Source organism: Pristiophorus japonicus, chromosome 8 (assembly GCF_044704955.1).
Source record: "Pristiophorus japonicus isolate sPriJap1 chromosome 8, sPriJap1.hap1, whole genome shotgun sequence".
Taxonomy (NCBI): Eukaryota; Metazoa; Chordata; class Chondrichthyes; family Pristiophoridae; genus Pristiophorus; species Pristiophorus japonicus.
In genome coordinates, this window is record NC_091984.1 from 13,111,289 (window position 1) to 13,125,438 (window position 14,150).

Below are 14,150 nucleotides of genomic sequence, written 5' to 3' on the forward strand. Positions count from 1 at the left end.
TATCCCTAATTGCCCTTGAGAAGGTGGTGGTGAACCGTCTTTTTGAACTGCTGCAGTCCGTGTGGATTTTGACCCAGCGACAATGAAGGAATGGCAACCTATTTCGAAGTCAGGATGGTGTGCAACTGGGAGGGGAACTTGGAGGTGATGGTGTTCTCATGCGCCGGCTGCCCTTGTCCTTTTAGACGTCGCGGGTTTGGAAGGTGCTGTCGCAGAAGCCTTGGTTAGTTGCTGCCGTTGGTGGAGGGAGTGAATGTTGAAGGTGGAGGATGGGGGGCCAATCAAGTGGGCTGCTTTGTCCTGGATGGTGTCGAGCTCCTTGAGTGTTGTTGGAGCTGCACTCATCCAGGCAACTGGAGAGTATTCCATCACACTCCTGGCTTGTGCCGTTGTAGATGGTGGAAAGGCTTTGGGGAGTCAGGTGCTGGGACACAGCTGTCACTGTAGCTGTGTTTTATAGACATTCGGTGCACTCAACACATGGAAAAATAAAACACTTGTCTTTATAGATTATTTGCAAAATTCTCACATTTATTTACTGTCAAAGAAGTGTTAAACTTTACATCAGATATTAGTGGTGGGTTCTCGTTATTAACAGGAAATACACAAAAATGAAACCTTGAAGCAAATCTGTGCTGGGACGTTCAAACCGTAAATCCCAGGCCATGATAAATAAATAAACTCTTGAGGGTTTTAGGCGGAACGAAAGATGGCAAGGTCACACTCATGGTCCAGGAGGTCAACCTGCTTTTGTTTGGCTGGACCAGATTATTATGTCAAAACTTCAAGTGCCATTTACCCCCTCCCCCCGATCCCACCTCCCCGCACCCCCCACCCCTCAACGCCCCCATCAAGTATATTACAGTAAAAACAACTGGAGTCCAATTTCACCGCATTTAGCCAGACTTGGCACAACTGGCTTAACGACTCAGTAAAGATTAAAAGGGCACAACTCATTTGGCCAAATAATAAATCATTAAAGGCAGCGGATCCATCGCGAGGGCAAAGGACGAGAGAGAAATGTGTGTTTTTTTTTAAAAAGGGTTATGGAAATAGATGAACAAAGTAAAAATGGGAAAAACCTGTGGTTTAATCTTCACAACGAACAAGTTCCAACAGAAAGGAAAAAAGTATCACAATTCACCATATGTGCAATCGGGAGCTTCACACAATATTTTCATCAAATTTCTTCCGTTTAAAATTCTCTTATATTTAGGTCTGACAATGTATTTGATTTATTTTACACTAGCAATACAACAAAATATATTTTCTTTAGCCATTTCTCAGTGAGAACAGATAGCTGTACAGCTGAGCGAAGGTGAGGTGTAAGGCCTGCGGCTGGTGCTGCTAGTGGCTGACCAGGGTCTCCATTTTTGCACACCGAAAGGAGGCAACTGACTCTTCAAGCCGACCAATGGTGTAAAGTTCTTTCCTGCAATCAATAAAAGCCACTCTGGGAGCATTAAGGTACTGCAGACAACTTTGGCAGGGTTGAAAGACCTGTCTCTCCTGTTATAATACAGGGCCTGGGACCTGGGGTTGAGCCTGGGGCCTAGGCCTGGGGGGGCGGGGGGGGGGGGAGGAATACAAGGTGCAACTATATATACAACCGTGTTCAAAAACCACTGCACTGGAATGGCCGGAAGTCCTCTCACCGCCTCAGCAGCAGTGCACAAGCGCGCAGGGACCCGATGACTGGTCTGGTTTTATTGGCGACGGAACAATACGTTTCTGTGTAGCGCGAGAGTCCTTTTCCTCACAAAGTCCTCGCAGAACTGCAGGGGCCAGCTGTGTTTTCTTTCCTGTACAATGTAAAAGCACCACAGGTCGCTGCACTGTCCGTTCAGGTAGATATGAGGGGTGGCACCTGCAGAGGTCGTTATTTAATCTCTCGTTGTTTTTAAACGCACGAGTTTCACAAACTAGTTACCAGCTGCATGTGTCCTTCCCTCACGTCCCCCTCTGGAATAGACTCTTCCTTGTTAATGGGGATAATATACCCGTCGCTGTTACCCCGACTGATTTGATAGTATGTCTGGAGTTGGCTCCCAGCACCGAGGTTGGGCATGCTCTTGTAGTAAAGATCCTCGCTCTCACTCCTCTTGGAGGGCGACAAGTCCTCCTCGGCCTCGGGGCTGCTCTCCGGGTAGGGAGAGTCTCTCAGGTTGGGCATGCTGGTATACAGGGAGTCTCTGTTGGGCGACTGCAAGGGGTCGTCGGCCTCAGCCGTCAGCTCGGCCACGTAGCCCGCGTCGGCCCGGGGCTCGGCCCGCTTCTGCTGGTGGTAGAGGAGGGAGTGAGTGCGCTGCGGGATCAGCGGGGCCTCCAGTTCCGGGTGGCGCCGCCCGCCTGGGCGCTCGCCGCGGGCCAGGGACGAGGCGTCGGCCACGATGGCGTCGTCCTCGCTGCTGCTGCCGGCGGCCGCCGCCACCACCTTGGCGGCCAGGCCGCGGTCCAGGTTGTGGGTCTTGTGGCCGCCGGCGCGGAGGTTGTTGTGCACCAGCTCGGAGATGATCATCTTCTCGAAGGCCGTGTCCCCCAGGCTCAGCCCGCAGTCCAGTGCCTGCACGCTGTCGGTGGTGAAGTCCCCGTTCCGAATGGAGTAGCTGTTGCTGAAATTGCCGTTAAGTGGTAGAGTATCCATCGCGCTTGTGTCCCGGCCGTTGTTCAGTGAATGCCCTGGAAACGAGAACAGAACAAAAAAAACACTTAGCGGCGGTAGCACTGTGTCTCATTTTAAAAAAAATAAATAAACCGTCTAAGCCCGCCCCCGAAAAAAAGATCTTTTTTAATGTATTTCAGGACAAAACAACGGTGCATGTATTTGCAGTGTTTAAGAAGAAGAAGATGATACTGGGATGCCCCCTTTCCCAACCCGAAATGAAACGATATCGCCGGTGAAGAGTGAGACGGAACATCGGCAGCATCTTGCAGAGAGCTGGCACGGGCCGAATGGCCTCTTCTGTGCGGTCAGCATTCTATGGCTCTATCAACAATGGACCTGAATGCACCTTGCTCCGCGCGCCCTTGCGTGTCTTAACGCACGGCGGTGACACGTGGCTCGAGGTGGGACAAGGAAGGCCGGGCAAAATAATTGGGCTTTTGTCCTGAATTACCTTAAAAGGCGACTTGGGAAAGAAAATGCACCACCTACACAAAACAAGTGCAAAATAAACACACCAAAAGAAATCCAGACAATAAGCAGGCAAAACTATTTCACATTTCTTTTGCGATGAGACATCGTGGTGCAAAGCAAAGAATGGGGGGGGGGGGGCGGGGAGGCAGGGGAAAACAGGAAAATGGACAAGCACGAAGTAAGCATGACAAACACAGAACAGTTATCCTCTCGGAACTACGGCTATCAGGATCCACAAGCACCATCTGAAAACACTATAGATATCAGCTGGGTCGACTCACATGGGCAATTCACATCAAGTCTGTCTGCTCAGGCTATCTGGTGTAAGAATAGCTGATATACAAAAGAAAGTAAAACGATCACTGTAACATGAGGAAGGAGCACGGCAACATCTCAGCAAACCAGTCAGAGCGAGGGTTCATCAATTTAGACCGCAAGCAAGCAGGACTTTCTCTTTCGGTTTTCTCTCCGCCGTGTGTAGTTTTGGTGGAAACGCTTATCTTTCATTTGAGAGCCACCGCCCCCCCCATTCCCCCCCCTCCTATAAGTTCCATGGTTGCATGCCACCACCCAGCCTGCATCAGTCAGAGGGACCTGCAGCGAGTGAACCCACACAGGGCTGTTAGAGGGTGTGGGGGGCAGGGGTTTGTGGGGAAAGGCCGAGAGAGGCCAAGGCCTTGGTGGTCAACTCAAGAAATGTTTACAAACACAGGTCGCAGAGGATAAAGTCGACAACAGTAAACGTCTGTCGTGGACTGCAAAGGAGAGGCCAGCCGAAATCCGCGAGCAGAGGAGCAGCAGCCTCTGGTGCGTTTGCAGAAAGTCAGAAGGGGTAATCGCGGGAAATGGGTACTTTTATGGGGATGTGTTTTGTAACAGGTAGGAATGCCTTCTGCTACAACACAGACATGTAAACAGCCAGCACGTGATACATCACAAACACAAACACACAACAAATACACACAGCATGCTTTGGAAAGTGTGATTTTTTTATTTTTGGCTACTTTAAGTAGAATTGTAAAATGTGACTGACCAAAGTATGACTGACCACAGTGTGACCAGCCAGCGTGACTGACCACAGTGTGACCAGCCAGCGTGACCGACCACAGTGTGACCAGCCAGCGTGACCGACCACAACGTGACTGACCACAGCGTGACTGACCACAGCATGACTGGCCACGGTGTGACTGGGCAGTGTGACTGACCACAGTGTGACTGACCACCACATGACTGGCCACGGTGTGACTGGGCAGTGTGACTGACCACAACGTGACTGACCACCGCGTGACTGGCCACGGTGTGACCGGGCAGTGTGACTGGGCAGCATGACTGACCACAGCATGACTGACCACAGCGTGACCGGGCAGTGTGACTGACCACAGTGCGACTGACCACCGCAACTGATCACCGCGTGACTGGCCACGGTATGACCAGGCAGCGTGACTGACCACAGCGTGACTGCAGCATCGTGTGCAAGGCGTGGAGGAAAAGAGCTGTATTGACAGCAGGAAAACAAAATAGCCTGCAAATCGTTAGCACCGTCCAGAAACAACTCCTGAAATTGAGTTCGGTCCAGTTGATCTGGGCGGGGGCAGGGCAGGGGTTGTGGGTTGCATATCTTGCCAGCTGTGTCCCTTATTTGTGTGAGCCAGAGCCTCGCTCAGTCATCGACTGGTCTCTTAAGCCTGCCTAGCGTTACGGAACGATGAGCTTAACTGAAATGCTCGTTCAGCCTGGAGACCACCCTCAGGCTCTTGCGGACCTACACTGGAAGGTACAGAGACTCCAATATGGCGTCTGCATGCTTTATTCTGCACAGTAGGGGCCTTGTCAGTTGATTTCACACCAGTTCTGTTGACCGGTGTAGATATTTTCTGGCCAGTTTCCTCTCACCCCCCCCCCCCGCCCTCTCTTATTTCCAGGATGCCTCAACTCTTATTAGCGTACATCCATGTGGCCAATCTTTAACCACCAGCCTAGACAGTGAGCATAGGCAGGCTCTCCGAATGCCTGATGATCTCCACACACGCGCACTTCCACCAGGGCTTGCTGGATATCAGGAGCAGAAAACCTGGCTGACTTTCCCTTCCGCGAACCCGGAGGTACCAAACTCCCAAGAGCAGCGCCATCTATTGACAGACCAGGGAAATCCGGCCCTGGTGTCTTGTTGTCTCGGCAGCTCAGCAACATCGGGGAATGGTAGCATACTGGTTAAGTTACTGGATTAGTAATGCAGAGGCCTAGACTAATAACCCGGAGACGTGAGTTCAAATCCCCACCACAGCAACTGGAGACTTTAAATTGAGTTAATTAAATAAATCTGGAATAAAAGGCTAGGTGTCAGTAATGGTGACCATGAAACTACCAGATTGTCGTAAAAACCCATCTGGTTCACACTAATGCCCTTTAGGGAAGGAAATCTGCCGTCCTTACCCGGTCTGGCCTATATGTGACTCCAGACCCACAGCAATGTGGTTGACTCTTAACTGCCCCTCTGAAATGGTCTAGCAAGCCACACAGTTGTACCAAACCGCTACAAGAAACAACAATAAGAATCACCACACGGTTCAAGAAGGCAGCTCACCATCACCTTCTCAAGGGCAATTCGGGATGGGCAATAAATGCTGGCCCACATCCCGGAACGAATAAAAAAAAACTCGCAATCCAATTTGGAAGAAACATCTCAATGCTTCGATTAATTTAACCAATGAATGCAAATGGGAGCGTGCCAATTGAATTCTCAGTGACAATATTCAGGCTTGTGGAAGTACAGTCTATAATCCCTACCTAGGCAGCTGTGAGAGTGCAATGTTATACATTGCTTCATTGCCAGTCTAATTATAGTCAACCTTATGCCCACCGAGTCTACATCTGACCTCCAGTTACGTTTTCACCAATTGCCTCATTTCAAAAAAAAAAGAAAAAAAATACAAGCATGCCGGAATTTTTTTTTACATTTGATAGGCAAAGTTAAGTTTGACTCCCGTACTTGTCTCTCTGTAGGTCACTAGAGGGAAGCATAAGGAAAGAGCAAAAGACAAATAATGAAAAAAAAAGCTCGGGTTAGATTCAACACACCACTTTTAACATACACCCGCTATTATTCTGTCCTTTGGACGTTGAGCTTTGACTCTCAGATTACTTGCAGTATCAAGACATTTGTTTGAGAACAAATGGAATTCAGTCCCGATTGAAGCCCCGCCGTGTCAGAACAGGACTGCGCGACGGGCTTCCAGTCAAGCGTGAATGCTGTGGGGAGGGCTGGCGTGAGGGTGATTTGCGAAAGGGTTCGGTTTGCTGTCTCTAGGTGCAGTCGTAATCCTCTCCTCGCTGGCAATGGTTCCTCCTTCCCCTCTCCTCCAGCACACGATTCAACACGTGCGCCCCCACCCCTCCCCCGCTCACCCATTTGTCAGCCTACTCGCGGTGAAGGGGATGGCAGTCTGCCCTCACCCGAGATATTCTCATCCGCAGTCTTACAGCAGGGAGCAGGGCGTGGGCGTGTGGGGGCTGTCTCTGGCTCTCAGGAGCAGGGAATCCTGACCCAGTCACTTCCCCCTTCCCTCGCACAGGGATACTCGTCCAGCAGTTGAGTTGAGCTCACACATAGCAGACACAATCTTGGGACCTGTCCCGTTCAGTTACACACGGACATTAGCAATTTGAGCCTTCCGGGCTCGGGGTTTGGGGGAAGTGTCGGAGGTGGAGGGAGTATGGGTTAAGTGTGGGGGTGGTGATGAAGTGTGGGGGGTGGGGGGAGGGGGAAGTGTGGGGGGTGGGGGGAGGGGGAAGTGTGGGGGGTGGGGGGAGGGGGAAGTGTGGGGGTGGTGGAGGGGGAAGTGTGGGGGTGGGGGGGGAAGTGTGGGGGTGGGGGGGGGAGTGTGGGGGTGGGGTGGGGAAGTGTGGGGGTGGGGGGGAGTGTGGGGGAGGGAAGTGTGAGGGTGGGGGGGGTGAGTGTGGGGTGGGGGGGGGTGAGTGTGGGGGTGGGGGTGGGGGGGGGGTGAGTGTGGGGGTGGGGGGGGAGTGTGGGGGTGGGGGGGGGAGTGTGGGGGTGGGGGGGGAGTGTGTGGTGTGGGGGTGGGGGTGGGAGTGTGGGGGTGGGGGGGCAAATTGTGGGGGTGGGGTGGGGGTGGGGGGGGAAGTGCGGAGGTGGGGGGGGGAAGTGCGGGGGAAGGGAGGGGGCGGAGTTTGTTGCAATTAGTATTCTGCTGACTACAGAGCACGATTAATATGAAAAATCCCAAAGTGAAGTGACTACGCAACATCTTTGCATTTGTCAGCATAATTCTGATTACAGTTCTATCCTAACTATTCCACCAGCACCCAAAACAGACAGGTCTCGAGCGGTCGTTAAACAATTGTTTTCCAAGAGTTAAGTAAGCACACCTGGAGAGCTAAACACGTCAGCTGACGGGGCATTAAAGACAATGGTTTCCGCAAGCAAGGTGTTATAAGGGTTGTTAGTGCCATGGGGTCGCAGAAGAGGATTTGTTAGTAGATAATTGCCCGTCATCCCTAAAGCAACAAGACAGAAAAAGATACATCAGTTTGGTTTTTTTTGTTAAGCTCACAGACTCTTTTCAAAACATACAAGTGAAGGGAGGCCCTCTCAAAAAAAAATAGGCCCCGTTTGAAATTCAGCTGCCAAGGCCCGCTCAGCTTTGAAGTAAAATTGCAACCGCATTAGATCATTCTTCATTCATCACTAGAGAGAGAAAAAGTCCCAAAAATGGGCGAGGGTGATGGTTCTTTCTATTCATTTTCGAGGCTTAACAAGGCATGTGTGCCTTTCGAACTTGCAAGGTAGTGCCACATTCCGAAGGGAAAGGCAAAAATAAATAGCTATTAGTGCTTCACCTGCACCGAGGAGGTCCTATTTCTTGTGATGCAGAATGACTCTGTCTCTGTATTCACTGCTAATTTTGTTCTCTTTGTCTAAATAAATTTTGACCATATTGGGTTGTAGCTGCAGGTAACCTGCTCCCTCCACCGTCTCCCTCCCTCCCTCCCCTGACGGCTCAGTGAGTTCATCCAGTGAGTAGCTGACCCAGATCAAGAGGATCCCAGGATGAATTCCTGGTCTGCTCTCAGCTGGGCAACAACAACATGCAGCTTGCATTTATATAGCGGCATTAACTACCCAAGGCGCCTAACAGGAGGAGCGTTTCCTCGGCGAGAGAGCGAGGAAATAAAAATGAAAGAGAATTTTAAAAATTCGGCCGGGCTTCCAGCTTCCGACCGCAAACGAGGTGGTTTGCGGATGTTGGACGAGGAGCGGATCAAGGAATCACCCGCCGTGCCCTCACGATCAAAAGGTTGTCGTGGTCTCTTGTCAAGGTGCGTATGTGAGGGTCGGTGGCGGGGGGGGAGCGGGGGGGGCGGTGGGGTGTGTCAGGGGCGGAGGGCTGGGCGAAGATTGGGACCGCACAAGCATAAATCGCTTACAGCCGAGATCGATGCCGAAAACAATAAAAAGGACGTGACCATTCACAAAACTACGAACTGGATATCATTGCAACTTCTCATCTGACCGCCCCCCCCCCCCCCCGCTCCCGGCCTGCATAATAAGTCGCTAATTATATGGTTATTGACGTGGATTTGTTCTGAGCAATGCTGTGGGCTGCAGCAGCTCCACGACTCCTTGTTCGAAACAAATCATTCCACGAGGCATTCATTTTAATTCAGATCGGGCAGCAACACGGCATTAAGTTGCCAAACTTAAAATGCCGGGGAAAGCTGACTGTTAAATCACTGCCCATTTAATTATCAGGAGATTAACTGGCCTAGTTTTGCACCGTTTACCTAAAGAGTTCCGACATGCTTTTTCAGCTTTCCCAAAACATGTGCGTTTTTTCGAGGTTTTAGATCAACTTATTCATAGAATCATAGAAATGTATGGCACAGGAGGCCATTCAGTCCATCATGTCTGTGCCTGCCGACAAAGAGCTGTCCAACCTAATCCCACTTTCCAGCCTTGCAGGTTACAGCACTTCAAGTGCATAACCAAGTACTTATTAAATGCAATGAGGGTTTCTGCCTCTACCACCCTTTCCGATAGAGAGTTCCAGACCCCCACCACCCTCTGCTTGAAAAAAATTCTCCTCAATTCCCCTCTAAACCTTCTACCACTTACTTTAAATCTACGTACCCTGTTTATTGACCTCTCTGCTCAGGGAAATAGGTCCTTCCTATCCAATCTAACTGGGCCCCTCATAATTTTATACACCTCAATTAGGTCTCCCTTTCAGTCTCCTCTGTTACAAAGAAAACAATCCCAGCCTATCCAATCTTTCCTCATAGCTAAAATTCTCCAGTTTAGATAACAGCCTCATAAATCTCCTCTGTACCCTCTCTAGTGCAATCACACCTTTCCTGTAATGTGGTGACCAGAACTGCATGCGGTATTCTCGCTGTGGCCTACCTAGTGTTTTATACAGTTCAAGCATAACCTCCCTACTCTTGTATTCTATGCCTCGGAGAATAAAGAAAAGTATCCCGTATGCCTTCTTAACCACCTGCCCACCACCACCATATTCCTGTCCCTTTCTAAACAGTGAATACTTATATGGTAAAGTTGGCGAGGTGGGGGAGTGACCGAGCGTCCCATGAACCTAAAAGCGGAACACGGCAATTTGCAAATGATGCGTGCACAATTAATTAAATACACAAAGCTAAGTTGAGCCTCTGATCTGTGACCTTTGGGGGTGAGCCAAGGTTGCACATGATGAAACCACGTTCCGGTGGCCTGTAATTTTTTGACCCGGTAAAAGTGGCCAATCGATTCGAAGGTGTCTAGACGTGGCTAATCTTCCCATTCGGATGAAGCTGCACCACGGAATCTTGATCCCGCCCCCCCCCCCCCCCCCCCAAACACCGCACCAGCGGACTGCGGAAGATATCACAGCCAAGCCCTAACCCACCCTCATCCGCCGGGCACAAACGACCAACGGGTGATTGTTGTACAGCTTTCAGAAGCAGCACGCCTCCCCTCCCCTGCTCAGCCAAGTTTAAGTGCCCTCGGCTGAGAGCAGCTAATCCTGCCCAGGCCAGTGATCCAACCAAAGGACCCTTCCTGATCTGTAACGCACTCTGAGTCCACTGCTCCAGGGTAGAGAGGTGTACTGGTTATGTCACTGGACAAACAATCCAGAGGCTGGGCTAATAATCCAGGTAGACTTGACCGAGAATTTTAATTAAAAAAAAAAAAATCAGTAAATAAAAAGCTGGCACCAGTAAAAGTGACCATGAAACTGTGGGATTGTCGTTAAAAACCCAACTGGTTCACTGATGTCCTTTTAGGGACGGAAACCTGCCGTCCTTACCCTGGTCTGGCCTACATGAGACGCCAATCCCACACCAACGTGGATGACTCTGAAATGCACTCTGAAGCGGCCTAGCAAGCCACTTAACGGCAACTAGGGAAGAGGCAATAAATTGCCCACATGGAATAAAATCGCCCTCAATGAATAAGAAACACCGCAAAAATAAAAAATATTCTCCCCTTGTGTACACTAACAACACAAGGTTGGGCACCACACGCCTCAGCGATGCATACTTTATCACTGCTCTTGCCTTTTTTAAAAACCAGCTGCAATGAGGTAATTAAACATTTAAAAGATCACATTTTAATTTAGGTCTGAGATAATGAATCATCTGATAAATATTTTACTTCAAGTGCGTCTGTGCTAGCTTCAGGCTCACTGATAAGTCAGTCAGCAAAGAGCTTTTCCATTCCGCAGATATTACAAGCCTCTTGTCCACTCCAGTTATTATCAAGATACATCAACATGAGAGGCTTGTCTTATATTTATCTCAAGTCATGGTTGTGCCTCAGAGTGGAGCCCTATTCATAACCGATTTGCAATCAATATTAAATAGTGTTATCATCCTATAAAATTCATGAGTTTATTCCAATTGCTCTGTAAAATCCTGATACAGTTGAACCAGCCCAGTGCAACCCGACTGATGAGGGTGTTAATGAAAGTCTGCTATTTGAATGAAGGCAGCTTGTTTATTTACATGCGTTAATTGGTTTAACGCCCTTGCTCCAGTGACTTGCAGCTTGAGGCTTTAATGTAGGGAAACACACCAAGGTGTTTCAGAAAGGTGGACGCCGAGTTGGGAGTTGAAACAAGAGAGGTGACCAAAGGTTGGGGGTGGGGGTGGGGGGGGGGGGGGAGGGGGTGGGTGCGGTCAAAGAGGTAGGCCTTGAAGAAACGTTTAAAGATGGGGAGAGAGGGGTAAGCAACAGTGAAAGCCATTTAATGGCGGAAATCGTCCCGAGGTGCTTCGCAGAGGCACAAGGAGAAAGGGACATGAAGCCAAAGCCGGAGTGATTGGTCGGGTGATCAGAAGTTTGAGCAAAGAAGTGGTCTTGAAGGTGGAATGTAAAGGCAGAGGGGGCTGAAGGCAGGGAATTCCAGAGTGTGGGGTCTGACGGCTGAAGGCACGGCTACCAATCGCCAATAGTGGGGCAGGGCGGGTACGCAGATGGCTGGAGCAATGGAGACTCCTGCAGGGCTGCAGATTGGAAGGAGCGAGGCCTTGGAAGTAGCACGTGGGTGAGAATTTTAGATGGGGTTTCGGAAGATAACTCGACAAGTGCAAGCGGAAAGCTCTGCAGAGGGCGGTGGGTCGCACAGGAGGCTGGAGTCGGACTAAAAGTGCACAGCGCGATGGTAACTTGCAGGAGATAATCTGGTCAAAAGGTCCACACTTCTAGTTCTGCCCTGCCTACGGGGAGTTTTGCCCAGGTGCTCAGTGAAGCTCTGCACACCACATCCGAACTACCGGCTGTGCACAGCGCACATCCGAATTTCTTACGCATGTCAGTAGCGGGAATCATAGCATCTTATAGCACAGAAGGGGGCCATTGTGTCCATCATGCGCGCGCCGGCTCTTTCAAAGAGCTATCCAATTAGTCCCACTCCCCCTGCTCTTTCCTGGTAGCCTTGCAAATTTTCCTTTTTAAGTATTTATCCGAGTCCCTGTTGAAAGTTCCTACTGAATCTGCTTCCATCGCCCTTTAAGGCAGTTCACAACAACACAGTGTTTAAAACAAATTCTCATCTACCGCCTGCCATTTTGGGCCACTCTGTGATCCTGTGAACTAACTTAACATGCTCATTCTCATATTCAAACCCTTCCATGGCTTCACTCTGCGTTAACTTCTCCGGCCACAGATCCATGTACACAATCATAGAATCGTACAGCACAGAAGGAGGGGGTATGATTAAGAAGTTACTAAAATTGGCTGTGTGGTTGATAATGAAGAAAAAAGCTATAGACTGCAGGAAGATATCAATGTACTGGTCAGGTGGGCAGAACAGTGGCAAATGGAATTCAATCCAGATAAGTGTAAGGTAATGCATTTGGGGAGGGGCAACAAGGAAAGGGAATACACATTAAATGGTAGGACACTGAGAAGTGTAGAGGATCAAAGGGACCTTGGAGTGCACGTTCACAGATCTCTGAAGGTAGCAGGCCAGGTAGATAAGGTGGTTAAGAAGGTATACGGAATGCTTGCCTTTATTAGCTGAGGCATAGATTATAAGAGCAGAGGGGTTATGCTTGAACTGTATAAAACACTGGTTAGGCTACTAGAGTAATGCATGCAGTTCTGTTCATTGCACTACAGGAAAGATGTGATTGCACTGAAAAGGGTGCAGAGGAGGTTTACGAGGATGTTGCCGGGAGTGGAGAATCTAAGCTATGAGGACAGATTGGATAGGCTGGGTTTGTTTTCCTTGGAACGGAGGAGGCTGAGGGGAGACCTAATTGAGGTATATAAAATTATGAGGGGCCTAGATATAGTGGATAGAAAGGGCCTATTTCCGTTAGCAGCAGGGTCAACAACCAGGGGGCATAAATTTGAAGTAATCTATCCAAGGTTTAGAAGGGATTTGTGGGGAAATTTCTTCATGCAGAGGGTTGTGGGGGTCTGGAACTCACTGCCTGAAAGGATGGTAGAGGCAGAAACCCTCACCAAAATTTATAAAGTATTTGGATGCACACTTGAAGTGCTGTAACTTGCAGGGTTACGGACCTAGAGCTGGAAAGTGGGATTAGGCTGGATAGCCTCTTGTTGGCTGGCACGGACACGATTGGCCGAAATGGCCTCCTTCCTTGCTGTAAACTTCTATGATGCTATGATTTATGAGGTCATTCAGCCCATCGTGCCTAGGCCGGCTCTTTGAAAGAGCGATCCAATTATTCACAATCCCCTGCTCCTTCTCCATGGCCCTGTAAATGTTTTTTCTTTTCAAGTATATATCTAATTCCCCTTTGAAGGTTGCTGTTGAATCTGCTTCCACCACCCTTTCAGGCAGTGTGTTCCAGATCACAACTCGCCGAGTAAAAAAACTGCCCACATCTCCACATCCTGGTTCTTTTGGCAATGACCTTAAATCTGTGTCTCTGGTTACCGACCCTCTCACCAGTGCAAACAGTTTCTCCCTATCCACTCGATCAAAATCCCTCATCATTTTGAACACCCCGATCATGTTTCTGCTTAACCTTCTCTGCTCTGAGGAGAACAACCCCTGCAGTCTCTCCACAGTACTGCAGTCCCTCATCCCTGTGACCATTCTGGTAAATCTCCTCTGTACTCTCTCTCCAAGGCCTTGACATCCTTCCTAGAGTGTGGTGCCCAGAATTGTACACAATACTCCAGCTGAGGCCGAACCAGTGATTTATAAAGATTTGCAACAACTTCCTTGCCTTAGTACTTTATGCCTCTGTTTATAAAGACCAGAATCCAGTATTCTTTAAGGGAAGTTGGTAAGTTACCTTCAAAACCTGCGATTTAACAAATCCAGCTTACTTGCCAATTTTCTTCAGTGTACACACACGCAAAAAGCCACGGCCCGCACAATTTCTTTAGGCTTTGACCACTCTTCTCCTTCTAGCTCACGTGACCTTTCCAGACAAGGGCATGGCATGACACGCCAGTATCCAAGCAGGCCTTTGAGCCCGCGCACTCTCTCCTGCTCCCGCCAAGTATCGGGTCTCAGGA

General features: G+C 49.5%; 1 protein-coding gene across 11 annotated transcripts in view; it reads right to left on the bottom strand.

The window, feature by feature from the left end:
* Window positions 1–529: 529 nt before the first annotated feature.
* Window positions 530–14,150, bottom strand: part of adgrl2a (adhesion G protein-coupled receptor L2a) — a 544,699-nt gene continuing 531,078 nt past the window's right edge. For 10 of the 11 annotated variants that reach the window (XM_070886520.1, XM_070886511.1, XM_070886513.1 and 7 more), the window contains one exon: window positions 530–2,679. In XM_070886520.1, the coding sequence (XP_070742621.1) occupies window positions 1,916–2,679 (764 nt within the window). In that variant the 3' untranslated portion in view covers window positions 530–1,915. The remainder of the gene's footprint in view (window positions 2,680–14,150) is intronic. The other variant, XM_070886521.1, reaches the window with a different exon arrangement.